Below are 23,461 nucleotides of genomic sequence, written 5' to 3' on the forward strand. Positions count from 1 at the left end.
CTTGCTGTACAGTAGTGTGAAATTGAATTATGCACAGAGATTACATTTTGTGGTGTGCAAGATGTCATACTTGAGATATTAATTGAAGGATTTTCCCACCCTAGATTTTCCTACCCTAAACTTTGGTGTCAAAGCTGTCACGAAAACATCTGTCCTCCTCACCTGGGATTTGCCACCAAACTACAAATCCCAGGTGCCTTTCAAGGTGAGTGCCAGGATTTCAGCAATCCTGAAAAGAATCCCCATCCATTCAGTCAAGGACAGATACAATGCCATGAACACACTTTGCATAGACATAAACTTTACCTTATTGATCACTTTTCAATGGTTTTATGAACTATACTTTTGTAATGTTGTTACTATTATACTTGGATAATATTGTTTGCAATAAGGCATGGTTAAAATCTCATATTTTCAACCAACAGAATCAATATAGTACAAGAATGGTAACAGGATTTGAATTGCATTGAAAAGCTATTACTGTCATGGTTACTTCACAAAATGTGCTGTACATATATTTATAAGATAATTGTATTGCAGGGCAACGCTATTAGCAGTTATCACTTTCAGCAGGATGTGATGCCGTGACTTTCCCTATTTGCACTGAAAAATATGAAAAGCCAGATTCATGCTCATTTATGAGGTGTAATAATCTGTCAAAATGATATTATATCAATTTCCACCCTATGGTAATGGAGCAAAGACAATTTGAAGTGTAAAAAAACTATTGGATATGCATCAACGGACAAGTGTGACACTGAAGCACATGAGACGAAATGTCAGATGAGATGGGCGCCCCCCTAAGGACCATACTGCTTTTGTCTATGTGTGCGTCTGTGCGTTGAAGGGAGTGAAAGAAGAGAGTATTTCATTTCTCTGAAGGATATACATTTGGTGTATTAACGTAAACCATAACTCCAGGTTTTCTCTTGTGTGGTCACAGATCTTGTACAACCAGCAAAGCGTGGAGGTGCAGGGAAACCTGAAGAGGAAGCTAATCACGCTGCTGCAGCCAGACACAGACTACTCTTTTGTGCTGACAAGCAGGGGCAACATTGCTGGGGGTCTGCAGCAGCAGGTGTCCATCCGAACTGCCCCCGATCTGATCAAGACCAAGCCCAGCACACATCAGGCTCAGGGTGGCAAGATGACCATCAACCTGCCTAAGGTTCTGACCACCACACGTGTCAGGTCAGTACTGAGACACATTTCAAGACACATGGGAACGAACACACTGGCTAGCTCTGACTCTGGGCATAAATCCACCAATAGATGATGATTGTTGTTAGCCAGTGGACTGAATTAGCATGAGGGATAATGTAGCTCCATTTGTATTTGATTCTTGGCTGCTGCAGTGACCAAGCTTTCCATCAGGGAACCTGTGTAAAACATTTAGAGGGAACTATATATTATTGCCAGTTAGTATTGAAGGTGTAAGAATATGGTGACATTTAAGTAAGCCAACATTGTTTTTATACACATTTGTACAAATGCTGTTAAATCACTGAATCATTTAATCATTTACAGTTAATAAAAAGTACATTTAATATTTGATTTTATGGAAATTTAAATGTATGAAAACTACAAAAAAATATCCAATTAAATTAATACTGTAAGTAAATGAAGACAAGAAGTGAACAAAGGAATTTGTACTTGAAATTTGGGCCTCGTTTGTGGCCCTGGGCACCTAAACAGCCACTTAGTGTCAAAAAAAAGTTGTTATCATTCGGGAGCTAATTTAATCTTTCTAACAGCAGCAGCAGCAAGTGACACACATTTATTTAATCAATACTAAACCTATTTTGAAACTTAAAACAGCAACTTTTAGTCCCAGCCAACTTTGTGACACAGTGGCTGATGATAATCGAGACTTTTAACATCAAGTCGAGCTTTATTATCCTTTGACACAAATTGTTAAGAGCAGAATTGTGCCTGACCCTGACGAGTAAAGTCTTTTCTTCAGATGCACACACACACACACACACACACACACACACACACACACACACATACAGACACATCTTAGTAGGGGGAGTGTACAGGGTTGATTGGTAAAAAGATTACAGGGCTGTCAGGGCTGGCCAAGCTCCAGCACAGATTGACAGGCAAAGATACACGTGATTGGGGATGGGAGAGTTGAGGTGTGTGGGTGAGAGGGGGAGTGAGGAGTCTTGTTAGACATGTCTTCTCCCACTCGCAGACTTGACTGACTGTTGAATCACAGAGTCGAGGCTTGGAGAGAAGGGGAGAGAAGCAGCTGCTTTTGCTGTCAGCAGCAGCTGATTTTACAAGTGGTTGAATGCCGCAGTGGGGGAAAAACTTTGAGCTGAGAGAAGACGGACACGAGAGAGACAGCAAGAGAGAGCCAGCACATAAATAAACGCAGACACAGATGCTTGTACATTATGTACTCACAAGCACGTTCCTCCATTCGTTTTCTTGCTCCTTCGTTTAACCCTAAACTCCTAAATGTCATTCTAATGTCTTTTTTGTCCTTCTATTTTTGGTCTTTATAATGATAGCAGTAAAGGAACACACACACGAGTAGTCACATAGCTGGTCCTATTAACCTAAGGAATCCTATGGGGATGTCTATTACCTGAAGGCCCCTCTCACTGGGATAGTATTTGTTCCCTTCTACATGGCAGATGTTCTTAGTGATTAGCCATTAATTGGAGAATGCAGTGCCAATCTGCTGGTGTTCGACCTTGCTCGGACCCGCTTGTGTACGACTTTTGAATTCAGCCCAGCAAGCCTCACAGTGAAAGTATGTCTTTCTAAATGTTTTGACTGTGTTATTAATGCGCTTGGCCCACTTTGATCTCAGCGTGTATGTGCTTCAGTCTGTCTTAACACAGGCTTTCTTTTTCTTGGCAGGTGGTACTACATCGTGGTGGTGCCGGTGTCCCAGTCAACGCGGCGGTGGAAGAATCCAGACGAGATGGACCTGGACGAGGTGAGTGCCAGCCGGTGGCTGATTGGCTAATGTGCCAGGTCAGGGGTCACCAATAGCATCCCCCATTCCAACTGGGTAGGAAGTCAGTGGATGTAGCTAATTAGCTCTACCCTTCTGGGCTCAGGCAGGGGGGATGACAGGGCAAAGAGATTTTAAACAATGACTCACTCGGGAAGGTGGGGAATGTCCTGATTGGGCGCCAGGTCTGCAGACAGTACCCATCTGCTGAATCCAACAGTTTGAGTACACAGAGAATTATCTTAATCTTATGTAACTATTGATCTAAATGTTAAGCAAGTAAACTTTATTTATATAGCACTTTTCAAAACAGTTCCAAATTACTGCTCTACTTCGGTATTTTCTTTGTAGTCTTTATAGTCAGGGTTTGGCAACTCCAAACAAAAGTTTTACATAAGGTATTCAAATTAGGATAACGATTTATGACTGCTTTATTATTGTTTTGAATAAAGGTCTTCTTTGTCCACAAGAGAATTTAAGCTAAATGACATGCCTTAATATTAACAGCATCATTTTTAAGTAAACTATGAGGCTCATTGGTTTGAATCGCTATTGTTCAGGCTCCCTGAAGAAATAACAGAAGAGACCAAGAGAGGGAGAGAGATGGGACTCCCTGAGTCATTAAACACTGAGCAGGCCATTGTCTCCTCCCTCCGACATAATGATTTAATAAAGCTACATCTGGAGCAGCACATGAGACATCACTGACAGAAAACAAAATGCTGCTCAAAACACAATGCCGCAGTGCTGTATGCTCCTGCTCATTTATTAACCAAGCTGGCAGTCATGCTGAGATTGTGTGCTGGAGCAAGCGCTAATTGCTCACTTCGTAGCTTGGCTGCATTGTTTGCAAAGTTATATCACTGAGCAAAGGGCATTTTAGCTGTGTGGAATTATTATCTCTTATTTGGAGGCATGGTAAGAACCAGAGCTGGACAGTCACTCTATTGCACATAAATTAGTTAGGATTTTTTTTCACACAAAACCCTCAAAGATCTATTTTGCCCAAATTCCCATTGATTGTTGTGAGGATTGAGCCTTTGACCTCCATGCTACAGTATTATGCAGTAAATTTATTCTCTTTACTAATGAGAAGTTACTTTTTTTCTTGCTCCTCCTCTGATCAGAGGTTAGGATCCTACTCTCTTTGACTCTTTGTTGCCAAACTTGACCTTAACCTTTGCCCTATATGTGTTCAAAGCTGCTCAAGTCAAGTGAAGGCCCCGTCCTGAGGCGCAGACGTCACCTGGATTCCTCCAAGCCTTACATTGCTGCCAAGTTGGCCTCACTGCCGGACACCTTCACAGTGGGTGATGAGAAGAGGTACAACGGCTTCTACAACAAGCCCCTGACCAGTCCGCAGGAGTACCTCTGCTTTGTCCTGGCTGTACTTCGATACGAAGGGGCAGACAGCACTGCTAATTATGTAAGACACACACACAAACACACATTACATTAACTTCCATTTAATGATTAAGGACAGACAATCATTCTCCACAGCATAACTCAATAGTTTTCTTCAATTTCTGAGAAAGCCCCTCCTGGATTTGTTAGATTAAACCTGAGCCTGTTCTGTATATATGTACATGTTTCACCATTTCTTTTTTTGGGCAAACAATTTAAGTTTATCACCCGTCCTCAGGCTCTATCACGCTGCCCCTCAAGCGTTTCCAAAATGGCAGTGGCCAAATTGTTGTTGTTTTTACTGCCACTTACCCTTTAATAAGGCCGCCTCTAAAAGTCATTGCAGCTTGTCCTGATAACTCCCTTATCAGTCGACAATGACATCAGAGATCCAGCTTTGCCATTTCGACAGGCAGCAGGGCCCCGCACAGATCTCTTTACAGTGCTTATACAAGACTCTTGGCTTTCTAAGTGGAGGCCCCATGCACTCGTCAAACAGCACTAACACAGAGGCCCAGCTCTCCATGGGATGGATCTGAGTAAACTTCACTGCAGGAAGAATGAGAGACTGCGATTGCTCTGGGCTCCTCCACAACCCGGGACATGCATATTCAGTAGCTGGGCCCTTGGCGACCACAGAGGGAGAGGGAGCGTGCGCTCCATGTCCGAAACCAAATCCCAGACTTTTCACCTATTTCTTTCTCTCTCTCTCTCTCTCTCTCTCCTCTCAGCTCTTTTTTTCTTTCGCTCACTCTCTGCTTCTCTGTGTCTCTCTCCCTCTTCCCATCTTTCTCGACCGTGAAGAGAGCAGAGGAGATTGATTAGTGCGGCTGGAGTTAAGAGGGAGACGAGGGCCTGGTCACAGGGCCTAGGGAGTCTGTAAAGCAGGCCTGATTCCCTTGAAATGCTGCTTTAAATGTCCCTAAAGCCCCCCCCCCTCGTAATCCCCCACTTCTTCACTCTAACAAGGGGAGGGTGGTGCGAAGGAGGCTATAGTGGGCAGCCATGATACACTTGACTTCAAAGGAGATGCTTAAACCTCGTCTCTGCACAACACTCTCACTGCACCTGCCAGACACACCAGGTTGGATACATGGCGCTCAAGATTTGTCTTTTTCTGTGTACTCTCCCTCCTTAAACTGTGTAGCACCCTCCCACCTTTAAACTTAATTGCTTGAATTAATCAGGCTTCACTCACACTTCACTCTCACTTGAGTCAATCAGTGTGTTTACCTTCACTTAAGTTACCTGGTTAGTGACAGCTTTCTGCACTAACCCCATTTGTTAAACTTCATCCAAATGAGACACCTGATTTCCTTAACTGGGATAAAAGTTTACAGGTTTGCTAAAGTGTTGGAGAAACATTTTTGTGTGACCATGTATTAACAGTTTTATAACAAGGTTTTTACATGTGCATGACAAAGACTCAAAGGAAAGACCATTACTCGTTGCAGTGCGTCCTTGTACCCAAAATAATTACATCCAAAGTCAGACTAACACTGAAACTGAAAAAATAAGTCTATATAAATTGACATTCACAGCTTAGTAGTAGACTTTTTGTAAAAAAAAAAAAAAAAAATCAGACACATGCGCACATAGAAAAGAAAAACTGTCAGTTTCTTACTACAGAGCCTGTCCTTTCACTGAACCACCAGTCCAAAGTCCCAGAAAAAAAACCCTCTTCAGGCTGCAGCATCGTACTGTGTCACAAATTATCTCAAAATATGCCATCCGTGGTTCAAAAATACAGTAGGGGATAGGAAAGAAATCCAATAACTGACCTGCTGCATATTATACACGGGATTTATAGTAAAAAGATTACTGCAGGGCATGTAAACATCTTGATTTACTAATTTCTCCCAGTCACCTGGTTTCTTATGTGCATGAAAACATACTGAATTCTGAGGTGGTGACTACAGGCAGGCTGTCATTGATCGCCCTTTGGGAAACTCAGATACCACAGCCGTGTTTGTTTTTGTCACCCCCAACGCAGCACTTGCAAACGTTTATTACCAAACACAAACGGGTACAAAAGGTAAAGCGCGCAGCGAGATTGAGCAGTTGGCAGAAGCTGCCTCGAGCAGGATCTTCACCAGACCCAGGAGAATAAGACAACAAGTACTGGAGTAAATGACTTGTGTCTTTACTACACTTCCTCACCACCACCCAAACTCCCCCAGCGTAGATCAAACAGGACCGCCAGGGTTTAATAAGCCCTCGTATATCAATGGCCACAAGCAGCCAGCATTGGTTGGAGGGAAGAAGAGAAGGAAGGAAGGCAAAGGGGGATGAGAGAGAGAAAGAAGAAGAGAGTGTGCCTTCATGTCTCCCCAGCACCCAAGGCAGATAAACAAGCCGGGGGAAGTGTGAAATGGGATGATAGATGCTTGGTGTGTATAAACAGTATCATTTAATGCGAGAAGAGAGTGAGGGAGGGAGGTAGCATGAAATATTGTGTGATGTGAGACAGAGAGGAGGGGTGGTGTTGGAGAGAGGAAAAGAGGAAAGCCAAATTTTTGTCTTGTGTCCCGTCCAGCCTGTGAAACTCGCATGAGAGAAAGTGAACTGGTGGAAAAGGAGGAGACTGTGCCATTGTGTGCTTTCCTTTTGATAAGGGAGAGGTGAGCTTGTGGCACAGAGAGAAACCAAAACAGAGAGTTTTCGAATGTGTTAACCACAGTTTTTCTGTTTGCTATCCAGGCATTTATATTCTACTCACTCTCAACAAGAACTGGCTTTGTAGCACTAATTCTGTTGGTACTCTGGGCTCAAAACACCCTTAACATGGAAGACTAGCTTCTTTTGAAATTCAAAAGGCTTTGACCAACAATATCAAGAGAGAATTATGAAAACAACAACTCCCTTTTATAGCAGAGTATACGCATATTCAAGGCCAACTATTCACCAAGGGTGGTAGGAATATAGGCATCATCGATGGTATTCTCAGTTCAACTGTGCTGTGTCACTTCTGCTTCTACTGGCGTCTCCCTCTAGCGATGCCTCCAGATATCTGGATGTTTGGTATTCAAGCAGCTAGAGAGGGAGAAGTGCAGTTTCTGGTGCTGACTGGGAAATAATACATTTGAGGGGGAAATGGAGTGGAGGAAAAAAGTATGAAGGGTACAAAGAAGAGGGGTCATCAGCTAAACCCCTGCAGCCACATTCCTGTTTCTCACAGATTTATTTTTATTTCATTCATTTATTTGACAGGGAAGATACATATAGGCATTGTTACCTTTAAATAAAATACAACGGATGCAGTGTATATAGGAATTCAGCCGTAGCTAATTTGCAGTCCTTGTCCGTGGTTAGGCTTTTAAGGGATAAAACACATAATAACAAACAACCATACCAACCATAAAGGCATACTCACACATACTATCATCTTTCCCTCTTACTTTGTGTACCTTTGTTTTGTCTGTCTCAATATCTCTTTCTCTTGCATTCCTCCTCCCTCCCTCTCACTGTCTCTCCCTGTGTCATGCAACGATGAGGACAGTGTGGGCTCCTCAACCTCCCAGGGGAGGCAGAGCGAGCGGCAGATACATAATGGGCGTCTTTGCATGTTTGTTTGTTTGTCTGGCACACACCCCTGCGGCTTATTTAAGCCACTTTTTGAGAGACGTGGAGCTAGAGGGGTCAGTGGTGAGTTGAAACAAATGTGCCTGTGCAGCGCGGAGCGGATTCTGCGCTCAGGGGATGGCAGAGCAGCGGCTGACTGGGGAAGTTGTGTAGCCCACGGGCCAGATAGCAGACTCGATATACTGCTACTACTATAACACCTCTGCCTCAGTCTTTCTCTCTGTGTCTCCTCGCTCTCTGCCATCTCTCATCACCCACTCTTTCTCTCTTGTTCTCTTACTCCGTCTCAGCCAAACACTTAGAATCATACACACACACACTCTCAGCGGCTGCGACCTAGACAAACACGCACACACTTGTGGAGGCTCAGAGGAGCTTGAGAAAAGGCTCAGAAAAACTGACGCATGCTCACACACGCTCTCACACACATTTGTTTACAATCTTTACAAACAATCGCACACTTTCTCTTTCTCTCACTGACGGATGCACACACACATCGACATCCACAGTCATACACTCGCCTGTGTCTCTTCTCAGCGTGGATGGGGTTTAATAGAATTTTATCAAATCTGATTCCAATATCTAATCCACTTTCCAAATTTGATTCCCTTTTAAATCTATATTTGGTTTGGCTCTCAACATTTTTAAATAAGTTATAAATAACTAAAAACCAAAGATTCAATCGAGATCTGTAATCACTTTTTGTTGACTTGGAAGGCACTTCGGTTGAGTGGCAGCTTAATTACTGTTCACAACTTGTCAGCACAACCTGAAAATGAGATCTGAGCAGCATACGATCTGAAATGTTGATTAAATATGAATCTGACACAAAATAACAGCTGTAGCCTACTTACTTTGGTACACATTATTTTTCACAAGCGCCAAATAATTGAACTTCTTCCAAATACTGGAGTTCCTGATGAGTTGATAAGCTTAAAATAATGACATATAAAAGTAGATGTAAACACATAAAAGTTTAACTAGGAGATTCAGCAAGAGATGACTCACCACTGTTGGTCTTGTTGAACTGTAAAACATATAGTCCGGGCTTTTCTATCTCTATCTATCTCTACCTATCTTCAGCTGAGTACAGCCTCCAGCCTAAACAGACAAAAAAAACTTCCCTTTGGCCTTAATGCAAATTTCTTATGTAATTAATGTTAATTAGCTACAGTTGAGACATTTCAATTGACCAAAGTGTTGGTCAGCGGAGGTTAAAAATGCAAAGCCAGCTGCTTACACTGGTCACTGTATACCCTCAATTAAGATTGTAAGTAAAAGATTTGAGATTAATTAGCCTTTGAGCGAATGTAGATATTTCATCAATACAGAGCCGACCCTACATCTCGCATACACAAACCCACCCATCTCAATACTCTACACATATATACACACTCAGAGTGGTAAGAGATACACTCACACACTTATTTACTTTTATGTCTCTCACTGTCTCTGACTCATTCACTCTCAGGCTCGCACATTCCTTCACTGCACCATCACTCCCTTGTGATACCACTTTGCGAGGGCAGAGGCATTAGGAGCTGCGTGACTGAGCTTTTATCAGATATTAAGGCCGTTCAAATGGATGATCCCAGTACTTTGGCGTGACCAACAGACAAAAAGTCCTCTCTTTCTGTTCAGCGCTCTCCTATCCTCTCGCTGTTCCTCCCTTATCCTTTTCTGAAAGCACAGCTGCAGTCATTTGTTACACCACGAACAAAAAAAGGTTTTTCCCAGGATTCCCTGCAGGGCCACATCCTACAGCCTTTTCTGGGCCCTCCCGAAGGAACAGGAAGCCTTGTGGTGTCGTCACATCAGCAGTGTCCCACCGCTGTGTCATTTCTCTTTGTTCTTGGATAATAGGTTCCCCCCAAAGGCACACAGAACAGGAGAGAACCTCATGTGCTTGGTGTGTGTGAAAGACTCATGCAAAACATTGCTGCTGTAAACTACCACTGTAATATGAAAATGAGAATCTTCTTACTTTCCTACTTTAGTTATCTTGTGTCTGTGCCTAATATCAGAGCACGTTGGTTTGCACACGTACACGATTGAGACATGCTGTAACACTCACACACCCATACTGTAAATTTTTCCGGCAGTTGCCCAAGAGTAGGAGAGATAACAGAACTATATGACAGAGCACAGGACTCTTTGAGCTCATCTCAGCTTATCTTTCCAATTAATATCTGCCTGTGTGCCGAAGAGCAGGCTGCTGTGTGGCTAATGATCCGGATTACTGCCGCCTGCCGCCCCGCCACTCCCGCTGCATGCTGGGAGCCCAATTCCCTCGAGGGCTGCAATCTGTCACCCATGCCCCTCCGCTTACCCCCCCCCCCCCGACCTGCATCTCCCATCGTCGTTCAATCGGAGGCACGCTGAGCTCTAATGACAGATGCCTCCCTCACACCTCCCTCTTTCTCTTTCTCTTTCTCATCTGTCACCTTGCTCTCCTGCAGTTGGACTCCCTCTTCTTGCAGACACTTTTTTTAAACATCATACTGTGTCACCTCGTGCACCCACTCCTCAGACACACACTCACGCACCCCCCCACCCCCCCCAGTCATTCGAAGACGAAGGAGCGGAGAGATGTCTCATTTACAACCAAGGTGGAAACGCACCCTCACCATCACCTCCTCCTCTTCCGTCACGGTGTGAACACTAATGAAGAAGAGATGAGTCCTCTCCTGTGCCCCCATTTATCTCAGTGGCCAAGGGACATGCACACTCATCCCTGCCTCTCCGTCTCTGCCTCTCTCACTCTCCTGTCTCACACTTGCTCTGTCACCATCTCTAACATGATGCAATGCTTTAATAGAAACACAATAATAACTTCATTAACCAAGATGGTGATTGTTTTTGGGGTTCCTCTTGAGTTAGGTCGATAGCTTTATGGCTTGTTCCGCTGCATCCTTGACCCATGGTCTATTATTAGCATGAAATAACTTGGTTCTCAGGATGCCAGAAACAAGAAATCTACAGTCAGATATTTTGATTCCCTTTCCTTAGATTTAGCTAACACTGTATGTTCTTAGTATTTCATTGTTTCCAACATTGTTACATTAGCTATAGAAAATACTGTATACTAAGAGGCTGCCTGTTAAAACCAATAAACAAGGCAAAAATAATAATGAAATGTATAATGTACAGTGTTATAGCTCTGAAGTGACTTGGCTGTCATGCACCTGTACGTTCCCTCTTCTCTTTTCCCTTACAGATGACATTTTCAGCCAGTCCCTACTCAGACCCAATCCACGTCACAACAAGTATGGCTCAGGGGATGGAGCAACCCGAAATGTTGTGGGTCATGGGTCCAGTGTTGGCTGTGGTCCTCATCATCATCATCGTCATCGCCATCCTGCTCTTTAAGAAGTAAGAGGCTGTGCTCAGTCATTCTCCTCTGTGTTTGTGTGAGGTTGAACTACAGTGACACTTGTGATTGTAGGTTTCTTTTGGTTGCATCAGGAATGGTAATGAGACATGTTCCCCTCTGCCACTTGCACCAGGCTGCTCACACACCAAACTGTAACATCCAATTTCCTTACCATAATATACAGTGTAACGGGAAAGGAACCAAAGGCAGATTGATTTGTCTTTCAGAAAATCCTCATTTCTCCCCAAAAGAATTGGGCCCAGTTGGCCGTTTTTAACAGTACTATGTGAAGTGTCAGTTGAAATGGCAGCTGACATTGCCTCCCTAATGAAAAGCACAGCTTGGCTGTCAAAAACCCTTAGTTAGGAGTGAGAAATGTGTTTTGGCCAAGACCATTGGTCATTTTTAAATAAGAAACAGAAGGCTGCATCAGAGGGCTTAAATAAAAGCTCAGTCAATATCTCTTAAAAGCACTTCAGCTGCCCTGTGCACACCGTAGATGCACACAGGCCAACAAGGTGCAGGGGGGGGGGCAGATAAATGGATAATGATACAACTAGTGCTGAAACAATTAGTCAATTAGCTGGTCAACAGCCATTTTTATCATTGGACTGTTGGTCAGACAAAACATTTGAGAACCTGGATCTATCACATTCTATATAAATTACAAATTTGCTTCAGGGGGCTTTACAATGTATACAGCACATGAGACCCTCTGTCCTTAAACCCTCGATTCGGAGGAGGTCCCAGGGCAGCCAGTGGTCCAACACACAGAAGCCTAAGTAAATAGAAACGACGACAAGGAGGAGAAACTAGGGAGAAAGAAAGAAGGAAGAGAGGGAGGCAGACAGCTGTGCTTGTGGGACAGAAACAAACAGAGGATTAAAGAGATGCAATGTTTTTTTAGACAGTTTACAATATTCTTGTCTGCAGGATAACATGGATTATAAGTACTAGGCTTAATAGATTAATTGAGACCAACCAACAGGAAGAGATAATGGTAACAGGTGCGAGGTAATCAAAAATAAGCAACTAGCTGAAAGTTAAGGCGAAGAGATGAGTTTTAAGTTTGGATTTAAAGGCCTCAGCAGAGCACAGGATGGGATATAAGGTTCAATGAGATCAGACAGATATGAAGGGGCGAGCCCATTTACAATTTTGTAAGTAACCTTAAAGTCCGATCTGACATTGATAGGGAGCCAGTGAAGGGAAGCTAAAATTGGTGTAATAGGGTCACATTTACTAGCTTTGGTCGCAGCACACTACACCATGTGAAGCCTTTTAGTACTAACACGCAGCAGACCTGACAGAAAAATGTTACAATAATCAAGTCTGGATGAAACAAAGGCGTGAATTAGGATATCTGCATCAGCCAAGGACCGAAAAGACCTTGTTTTAGCTATGTTGCGTAGGTGGAAAAAGGCCGTCTTGGTGATGGCTTTAATGTGCAGATCAAAAGAGAGGGTAGGATCAAACGTAACACCAAGATTCTTTGCTGTCGAACTTTGAGGAATCACACAGTTGTCAAGAGTTACTGTTATCTGATCAAATTGTCGTCTATGTCCAGCAAAGCCAATCTTTTAAAACGTTTAGCTGGTAGGGGGTCAAGGAGGCGGGTGGTTGGTGTAGAAGTCCCACTTAGCTTCTTCCTGATTATGTCCCACCTCGCGATATTCTCCTGATGGCTCCATTACAAATTCTCCATTTCATATCATACCTATTCTCCAACCTGCCATCCACAGGCTCGCAGACTGCTGTGCGGCTGCCGTCACCAGCAGACTTAGAAAGGGACCAGTTAATAATAGGCCTTGAGACAGCTCACTGCTGAGCAACACATCCTCTGTCTGGAAGCCCTTTCTCCATGTAGACACAGATCGACAGGAGGGACTGTGGGGAGGTGGCTGTGTGCCCTTTTCACTGTGGACTGGCAGTAAATGTGCAAAGGAATAATCACACCCTAGCTCGGGTTGTTATTGCTACCTGCATATTCGCCAAGACCAGCACCAGCAGTGAACAATGATGAGGTTATTCTCAAAAGCGATGGTTAAGATAACTTTTTATGCTGTGCTTTCAAGATGTGGTTTACATTTTTGGAAGAACTGGTTTTTGTTCTCTGAAAATAGTAGAGTTAGAACAAACTTTGAGTAAAGAAGTTATATGTCCATATGGATAACAATTACCTATTAACCCCCCCCCTTCTTTTTGCCCTTGTGAATGCAGCAAACAGGAAAGGTGGGTACTGTCGCTGTTACGCCAGTCACATCTTCATCTCTCACCACCCAAGTCCCTTCCATTTGTGTTGAATTGTGAAATTGGTGGTATTCATCAGCTCTTAAGGGTTGCAGGGTCAGCTTCCTCTCAACTCCAATTACACACAAAAAATCCACTCAAACAGAAATAAAAGGAAACATCTTTAAATTGTGTGTCTAATCTGATTTGTTCAGTGTTACATGACGTACAAGACAGGAGAAGGAGCAGACTCTGCAGCCCTTGATAACTGGGGTCAAAGGAACCCCCAGGTCACGTCTGTGTACCAGTGCATGTTCCACATCTAGTGCCAGTGTTCCTCCTCAGATCGTCCTGTCTGCCATGGTTTGTCTCCGTGCTGTGTTTCATTATCCAGCCAGTGTCAGCGCGCCCCTTCAGGATTGGCCCCATCTGAATATGCCAAGGCATCACCTGCTGCTGAATGGGCCATTGTGAAGTAAATGCCAGACAGGGAAACTGCTGAAAAAGAAATGTTCCCATCTTTTAAGCTGACATTTTCCACCGAGACCCATTCCTCCACTTTTTGCCCCCCCCACCCACCCCACCCCCCGCTTCCCTGTGGCAGCAGTCTCAACAAAGGGCCCTGTTCTACCCTCATTAAGCGCACCCTGGGCTGCACACACACTCATACACTCACACTGTGTGTGTGTGTATAAGTGTGTGTGTACTTACATTCTCACACGTCTTAACCCTCACTTTGAGCCTGAGATGAATAACCCCATTGAGATTGCTGCCATGTTTACTTTAGCCCAGCACTAAAGTGTCATGTAGATTGGCATCTGATTGGGTCAGAGGGAGACATGAGGGGTGTGGAGAACAGATCACAGATGCCCGACTCTTTCACCCCCCCCCCCAGCCCAGCCCAGCACCAGCAGCGGTCTCTGGGAAAACCGGATACGGTCTGGCTCAGCTCTCGGCTGGAGAGGAAAAGATGCTTGTCATAGATTAGCCGTCACGCTGCTAGCATTGGCTTAAGCCCCTGCAGCATAAGATAACAGGTGGCGGTTAGGCCTAAGCCCCAGCGGCTGAGGTGGACGGGGTTAAGGCTGTGTGTGCACCACCAGCTTTATGTATTCTCACCACGCCGGGCTTCAACAGAAGGCCCTGCTCCTGCCTGAAACCCACGCTCGCCACTTGCAAATGGAGTGCAATGAGATGTGAAATTTCCACAGGGCGCCCTGATGCTTCCTTCCGCCCATTTCCATTTGCAGTCAGAAGGCTTGTGAGTCTGCAGCTGTATCTGTGTGAGTGTGTGTAGTTGTGAGTGAGGTGGGAAAGCATACATCTGTGTGGCTGTTTGTGTGTGTATGTCAACATATGCTGGGTGTCTGAACATTAGAATACAGGCAGGCTGCGTTTACTACTCCTCTCGCCGCCTGATGGACAAAGCTACGGTTGACTGAGCTGAGCAAGTCCGAGCTGTGCTGTTCTGTTCTGTGCTATGCTAGACTCAGCTAGTCCGAGCCTGGCAGCGCAGGTGCTGCAGAACTGGTCTAATTACCCAGTGTTGTGCCACCCAGCTGATGAGCTAATTACAGCATCCGCCTGTTTTCCTCTCAATCTGGAAAGCCAGTAAACACAATGTGTTGTTAGCACACACACACGACAGCAAAAATCTCACATTTAAATCTTTGCTACACACAAACACACGTATTCATGTACACATACCCACACAGCAGCTGTCACCTATCCAGCAGCAAACAAACCCAACCTAGCCCACTCCAGGAAAATGATGGTGTTTCTTCAAACACATTAAACTCCAGTTGGCAAACTAATGGGGGTCATGCCCTGGTACCTACTGTCTCTTGAATTGCTGGTCCTCAGAACTAGTTTTGAGAACCATTAACTATGCCATTAGCCTCATTAAGTGTGCAACACAGTGAAAATGTGTGCATTTCCTTCAGTCCTTTTTTTCTAACCCTATAGAGGAAACATTGATGTCATTCTTAATCTTTCTTAATCATTTCCACAGTTGGCTTGAGGAATTGATGGCTACGTTAGAGCTCTTGTACTTGTATATGTATGTGTAAGCATGTAGGTGGTCTCGGCATGATATGGTTAACGCCTTACTGTCTGTTTCTGCCACCTCAGGAAGCGGGCATCACCCCTACCCAAAGATGAGCACTCAGGTGGGGTGAAAGACTCCCTGCTGGCCAACTCCTCCGACCCTGTAGAGATGAGAAGACTCAACTACCAGACCCCAGGTAATAAACAACGGTCTGACAATAATAGTAGCTGCATATGGTAAAGTTTGCTCTGCTTTCCCTCAGCAACTGGCCTTTAATAACATTGAACAACAGACTTTGGCTGATGTAAGACCAAAGATTTGGTTTTCAGTGTTTCCCAGTTGTAATTAAAATTTGGATGTTGACATGAACGCTAATTACAAGTCTGGAACTCAAATTCACGATAACTCCGATATGACATGAACACAGAATCAACCTCCACTTGCTCTCATGGACCTCCTTAGTGGTAAACTGAGGAAAGTTTGTTATATTAGGCAAGTCTATACAATACTGTAGTGTGTCTATACAATAATAAGTGTGTGAATTTTAATCAGGACTGGAAAAGAGTGCAGGTTCAGTCAACATTTCTTCCTTAAAAAAATTAGTATATTCTGAAGGGGCTTCATTCCAAAATGAAAATCCTCCCTGAAATTCATCAGATGATCCTATCTTAAAGGCTGAAAGAAAATATCCAAAGGTGACTCATACCTTTATAATAGTGTTCCTTAATATCTTTTTTTCTTATTTATCTTATTTTCAAGCTTTTTTTCTTCAAATGGATATTGCATTTTGGAATGATTTTTTTTTTTGCAACTAAACTCTAAACAGCCTTTCCAGAACCAATCTACTTCTGCAATGAACGCCTGCCTACCCGTTCTTTTGATGGATCCCTTGTTTATTAGTGCTTTGTAGCAGGTGTTGCTGCATGAAATTCATATGTCCTGCTTATTTTGTTATTTATCCTTAGGCTGTAAATCTGACCAGTTCTCAAGAAAGAAAAATTGGTCGATAAGAGAAAATAAACAAATCATGTTCACCATCATACCCAGCTCTGGACGGTGTCAGTGGAGTCGAGTGAATTCAGATTCCATCCACGCACAGTGGGGAGAGGGGTGGGGGGGTTGTCAGGGTGCCCGCCTCAGCATCAGCCTTCTTCCTTTTTCCTCCTGATCTCCTCCCTCCTCTCCCAATCCTCGCTCCTCCTCCCTCCATGAGCTCCTTTCATTCCTCCTAGCTGGTAATGAGTCTGCTGCCTCTGATGTCAAGGTGAGCCAGGCGGAGGGAACAATGGAGCTGAGAGAAAATGTCAACCCCAATGCACGCGCATTTGTGCGTGTTTCAGTGTGTTTTCTGTGCGTGTGGATGTGTGTATCCCTTCTCACGGGTTATTAAAGATCCCATTCGCCGTACACACACACAGCCCTTTTGAACCCCTGCAGAGGAATTAAGCAGTGCTGCCGCTCCCATCCTCCCACTCCTCTTCTTTCCTCTTTTGTCTTCCATTTCCCCCTGTAGGGTAATCTCTCTCGGTCTCCCACTCTCTGTCCCCCTCTCTCTCTCTGTATGTCAACATTTATCTCCTTCTTTCTCTCCCTTTCCACCTCGCTGTTTTGCTTCAAGAGTGGTGATTATCAAAAATCACCAAGACTGCGTCTAGCTTGCGAAAACGTTCCAAGGCTGAGCTGAGTGAATATTGAAAAGCCCGTTCCTCTGTCCTCTCGCTCTTTCTCTCTTTGATTCGCCCACAGCAGGTGAACATTCCTGCTGATTGTTGTTAAGTGGTCAAGCCGATTGCAGCTCATGTCTCCAGCATGTTGGTTTATAAAACAGACTTTGACTGTACCTTTTGGCACTCCAGCAGCGGGTGTGAGGTTCTATGAGTATCTGACCTGGTTTATCCTTGGCAGACCTGGTTCAGATAGTATTTGCAAATACTTAAGTGAGATCACTTGTAACTTGCAACTACAGTAAGTAGTCGCAGAGTTTCATATATCTGGGGTTGTAGTTTTGAGCATCATTTCTATTGGTGATAGTAAGATTCTCACCAAGATAACTGCTATCTCTGAAAATCGATTAAAAAAATAAGTCCAATGGAGCAAAGACTTCAAGCAGTCAGACAGTTTTGAAGAAACCCCCAAGGTAGCCAAACTTATTTGAAAGAGAAAACAATGTCAAATGGTAAAATTATTACCTAAACTATTGTAACCAAAACGATGGCCAATACTATAACAATAACACCTAAGTTTTACATTTCAGAAATCACGTGTAGTGTCCTTTACCCAGTAGTGCACTTTACACTGAGCAGTCACAGGGGAGTATTTTAAAGTCAGGCTTTGTATGCTCTTCTGTTTAACAACCTAAACTACACTACTTGAATTGTCCTGAGAGGGCAAACACCACCTGCTGCGCACTCCAACTAGCTTAAAAGGTTATTTGCGGATACTGTTTGGCCCTGGTCTGATCCTGAGCCATCTCCATTGATTGAGTGTTCTTCTTCCTCCCTCCTTCACTCTCCTCTCTCCACAGGTCCCAGCTCTCATCGCTGCCCCAACACTCCAAGTTAGTTTTCTCTCTCACCTACTGTGTATTTCCCACACATGCAGTCTCTCTTCCACTCTCACCCGCTCCTGATCCCATTCCCCCCGTTGCAGTCCTGACAGACATCACAAGCCCACATGCTTGTAGCCTCTGGCGGTCCAAGGATGCAGCAATGTCCCATCTTGGCTGTGAACTTCCCACAACACCTTTTTTGGTGCAGAGGAATAGATGGTTTCATGGATAGTTGAGCAGTGCGGACAGCTACACTTGCTGTACATTAGCCTTGTTATCTATGGCTTAACTCTCCATTTAACCAACATGGCTGTAAAAGACCTGGCTGAACACGCACAAACACATACACACTAATGTTAATGTGCTCATAGGTCCCTCTGTGAGATAGGATTAAATTAGTGTAATTGGTCATGTCTCATCTTGTGCAGTGGCCATAGTTACCAGCCATTAGCATTACAGTAATAATGAGCTTGCAGCGGTCGCTCATCTGAAAGCATGACCCATGACCTTACAGATGCGCTCAGCCAAAGGCACTAATGTTAATATTTATACCTTTTTTAAAGTGTCTTTCAGATCTCTGCAGGACTTCAAGGCTATATGTAAGGTTAATGGTGCTCCATGTATAACTTTAGAGCTTCTTCATGCGTCGCATACAGTTAACTTTTACCACATAAGGCAAGTTCCCAGCAATCCGTTTAAGCACAGAGCCTTGCCAAGTTCAGAGGCACAGGGGGAATTTGTGTCGGTAGATTAGCAATAAATCATCCAATAACCCGGCGATGAGAAATCTAGAGAGCGGCAGGGGGGTTGTTTGAAATTAATCCAGCCCAAGCGCTCCAGGCTGGGCCGAAAGATAGTCTATTGTTGGGAAAGAGATTTTCAAAGAAATGAGTTTTGGCTGGTGACCAGTCAGTTTTTTTTTTCCTCTCTGGGAAGTGACAGTGTGACTGATTTGTAAAGACTTGTGGGTTCTTGCTCTGATCCCACCTCTGCCACCAATTGAACGTTGTGGAGTCAGAGAGATGTCTGCCTCCTGCTTCCTTCCAGGAGCATGCTCACCCAGTCACTCATGTGCATCGCTGTGCCAGCCCCACCTTTGTCCTCCTCACTTAGCATGACGATATCACCAAATGTCACCAGCCTGTTTCAACTTGTGCGCTCTCTCTCTCTCTCTCTCTCTCTCTCTCTCTCTCTCTCTCTCTTCTCTCCCTCTCTCCCTCTCTTCATGCATTGTTGAACAACGTGCACTCTCCTCACCGTTACACAGCCACCTCATGGTCCCACTGGCAGCCTCACTCACCCTGTGGTCCAACCAGTGTTTGTGTAAGTCGATGTGCAAGTCTGATGTAGGAACAGCCAGATCTCACTCTTTTCTTTGTCTTCTCTCCTCCTCCTCTTCCTCCTATTCCTCTCCCAGGAATGAGGGAGCACCCGCCTATTCCTGTCATTGACCTTGCCGACCACATAGAGCGACTGAAGGCCAACGACGGCCTCCGCTTTTCCCAGGAGTATGAGGTAAGAATCATGGTCTAAGTGTTTCTCTCTCTTTTAAGCATATAAATGGGTTTCTTTGTTATGGTGTCTGGGAGGAAGTTTTGTGTTTATGCCTCTTTGATCCCATATGCTTGTATTCTAATGGATTATGGAAGACTCCTTTCACAGACATTCTTCAGTCATTTTTACAACTCTATTACCAATCCCACCAGGAAACCAACACTTACATTAAATGCTGCGAGATGCTTTTTCACAAAACTAGCAGGTGGCGAGTTGCTTAAGCAATCTGTGTGCGTCTTGAAGTTTCCCTTAAGAATGTTATTTTGCAGGCGGTCTCCCCGATGCAACTCGGTGAGGGATTATCTCTTGTCAGTGTTCTTCCTCAAAAAAAAAGGGGGGAGCAAATTTGCATTTAAAGTGGCACATAGTTGGTTTGGGGACGAAGCAAGGCCAGATGAAGTAAAGAGGCATCCTTGAATACAGAAAAACAAGAGCTGTCTTTTATTTATTTGTTCTGATTGTTCAATCTTTTTTGTCTAATCAGCTCTATTCCTTGATGGATCCAACAAGGCTGTTGGCATTATTGTAGATCTTTTTTCTTTTTTTTACCTTCAACTAAAAGGTTATGTGATTGCCTCCATCTGTTTGTGTGTGACCAGCATGTGTTGCAACAACATGAAATTTGCTGTGCAATTTCACACTCCTGAGAGAGAAAAAAAGTATTTTGGTGACCTCATGACCTTTCCCGAGCATCACCTCGAGCACAAACTTTAGCCGACATTTTATAACTGTTCTGTTATCCACCCTGTCCAGTGTTTACTGTGAAAATAACATCTATTTGATAGCCTTATATAACCGTTCTATCATCTACCCAATGGTATTGCCTGCCAGAAAAAAAATATTTGTTATGGTGCTTACGTTAACATACAATGTCTTTTGTCTTATATGTGTATGGCCTTATTCATTCAGATTTCATACAGGATGTTTTCAGGATGTTTTCTCATTGAGGGTAGACTAAAACATATTAAAAAGTATGGTCTTGTATGAAAGCTGTAAGATGGAGCCATTATAATATGTGACAAAATATAAATATATTATATGTTTGTCAGTTATGTGTTTGAAGTTGCGCATTTTAAAACATGGTACATTATTTTAATTTTTTATCTGGTTCACTGTGAAATTAACAGCTAACTGGGGAGATAATTAGGCCTTGGTAAAAAATCTGCACTCAATTAAGAGCTTTCTTGTGTTGCTCAGTGCCTCTCCAGCACATCGCCCTCCCGGTCTGTTGAGTTAGTGTAAACGAATCAAGCCAGAGAAGTGGCTTGTATGACTGCAGGCAACCAGCCCGGTCCCATTCCCTCCCCGCACCATTCCAAGCCAGGGAAGACCCCCTCCATGGCCCGGCAGATGGCCGCCCGTCTCTGTTCCAGCCAAGGCGCTGTGGCAGAGCTCATGGCGCTTTGTCACAGTCACGTTCGCCGGCTGCTCCCATCGCGTCTTACCCCAAGGCACAGAATTTGTAGAGGCTTCACCACTTCCTCTCCCTGATGTTTTAGGCGGCCTGACACTTCCTTTACCACCAACGCCAGTCCGCATCACACTGAGCAATGGGCACACTGGGTAATGAGCAGAATTTGTCAATCAGGCATGCTGCAGCTCCTCCCGACAATCGTTTTATCGCAGGAAGCAATATCACGCTGCAGTTGTCATAGCGTCATTATGTTCATTTGAAAGCATTTCCAGTGTGTCAGCAAGAATACCATGGGCGTTTGCTTCTCACCTCTTTCTCCTGTCTCTACCTAACTTGTTTGCTAGTTGTCATCAGTCTAGTGTGCCCGCCGTGTTCACTGAGCTCTCAAATGGATATGACATGTTTTGACTGCAAATGAAATCTTTCTTTTTGTACTGGCGGGCACGGACAGAGAAATTGGCAGTGCTGAGCTCATCAGCAGCAATAGGCCAAGACTCACATGACTCGTACTGCTGAGCAATTTCGAGCTGCAGAGGAAGAATTCTTGCATATGAGCACTCCACATTTTTCACATCTTGTTCAAAAAAGCATGTACATGGCTTTCTCTGGAAATAAATTTAAAATAGCTTGTATATAACTTTTATGCCATATTTTTACAGATGTAGTTGCTATAACATAGAGACAGCTAGAAAGTTACTCTTGTCGTAGGAGAACAATTGAAAGCCAATTTGCTGTACGTGTGATTCACAAATTAACAGTATCTTGATGATCTTGATATAGCAAACCACACCTGGTTCACATGTAGCTTAGCACAGCGCCAGGAAAACACTTGCTAAAATGCTGTTTTGCTCATCACTTTATGGCCCAGGATCCTAATCTCCACTCTCTCCAGGCCTCACCTTGCACCCTTTGTCTTATCTATTATCCAATAATAACAATTATTGTTATTATCTTTGAGCTGTCAGATTTTGACATAAAATAACCTCTAATAATTAAATACAGCCACGTTAAGTAAGTGAAGGAATTTCGAAGGTGTCGTTCTGACTCCTGCTGGATTTGCGAGGCGAAAGGTCTGGGGAATTAGTGGACATGGTTCCGGTGTGAGCTGAGGGAGATCGATACGGAATAACAAGAGACTCTGTGACATTATCGAGCCAAGGGATGGGAGGCCGTCACATATCTCCCCAGATCAATACATATGCAGTCTACTGTCGTCTTAGCCCAAGAGACAAGTGACGTACGAAGGAAAGGGTTGGAAACAGAGAGAGGCTGAAAGGGAGAGGGTGGAACAAAAATACAAGATGGGAAAGGGCAACAGAAATAGAAGAGGAGAAAATAAAGAAAGACGGAGGATGTGAGGAATCATGGTTACCACATGAGGTTGTGCATGTGACTTCTCAGAATTAGGTAATTCAATAGGACCATCCTAAAGGGAGAGGACAAGTGTTTGTGGTTGCCTTCAAGCTTCAGCAAAACCTCTACTCATTTCCCGGCTACAACGAACATTCCCATCCTGTTGGGTTTAGTAATTGGAGGAATATGTTGGCTCTCTTGGCTTAATCTATGAAATCAAAAAAAATTTTGGTTGATTTTAAATCACCAAAGCAAGTGCCTTCTATTCAGTATTTCGGCTTCATTAGCATTCATGGCATCAAATGTCATGGAATAATCAACCTGTTCATGCACCAACAGTAGTTGCAGTGTAGCCAGCAATATGGTACTTTGCTAACTGATAGCTTGAGTCTACATAATCTCCTCCACAGTATAAAACCACTTACCAGTAGCACTTCACTGTGGCTATTCAGACATGGTGTTAGTATATGTTCCATTTAAAAGCTTTGTTGTCCATAGTATACTGTGGTTGAATGGGTGACAGTGGGGTAATTTTGCCCTATTCACTTACACTCCTGCCTTGCTCCATTTTATCCATGTAACACTCAAGAGCTTCCTTTTGTGCTTCTGTTTTCTTTTCGTTCCTCTCCTTGCCTTTGTCTCTCTGTCTGCTTTCTCATAACCACTCTCTCTCTATCTTTCTGTTTCTTCTTTTTTGCCTGCCCTCTCTCACAGTCCATTGATCCAGGCCAGCAGTTTACCTGGGAGAACTCCAACATGGAAGTCAACAAGCCAAAGAATCGCTATGCAAACGTCATTGCCTATGACCACTCCAGAGTGGTGCTCACCTCTGTTGATGGTAAGAGCTCATGTAACCACTTAACCCTTCAGATAGCCATTGACTGAGGCTGCATCAACTGAGACCTCCTTCACATATAGCAAGAACACTTTGTATGCCTGCGGCAGCTGCTTTCCAAACCCTCCAGTTTTATCCACAAAGCACA

The 23,461-nt window shown here is 43.9% G+C and overlaps 1 protein-coding gene across 1 annotated transcript in view; it reads left to right on the forward strand.

Moving 5' to 3' along the window:
• The window catches only part of LOC139296712 (receptor-type tyrosine-protein phosphatase F), a 104,006-nt gene that overhangs the window by 61,666 nt on the left and 18,879 nt on the right, over positions 1 to 23,461 (forward strand). Inside the window, exons 16-24 of the mRNA XM_070919192.1 lie at positions 105 to 205; positions 944 to 1,191; positions 2,878 to 2,956; positions 4,176 to 4,400; positions 11,178 to 11,332; positions 15,693 to 15,805; positions 18,134 to 18,166; positions 19,575 to 19,672; positions 23,193 to 23,316. Coding sequence (XP_070775293.1) covers positions 105 to 205; positions 944 to 1,191; positions 2,878 to 2,956; positions 4,176 to 4,400; positions 11,178 to 11,332; positions 15,693 to 15,805; positions 18,134 to 18,166; positions 19,575 to 19,672; positions 23,193 to 23,316 — 1,176 coding nt within the window. The remainder of the gene's footprint in view (positions 1 to 104; positions 206 to 943; positions 1,192 to 2,877; positions 2,957 to 4,175; positions 4,401 to 11,177; positions 11,333 to 15,692; positions 15,806 to 18,133; positions 18,167 to 19,574; positions 19,673 to 23,192; positions 23,317 to 23,461) is intronic.

The sequence above is a fragment of the Enoplosus armatus genome, chromosome 14 (genome assembly GCF_043641665.1).
Source record: "Enoplosus armatus isolate fEnoArm2 chromosome 14, fEnoArm2.hap1, whole genome shotgun sequence".
In the NCBI taxonomy this organism is placed as follows: domain Eukaryota; kingdom Metazoa; phylum Chordata; class Actinopteri; order Centrarchiformes; family Enoplosidae; genus Enoplosus; species Enoplosus armatus.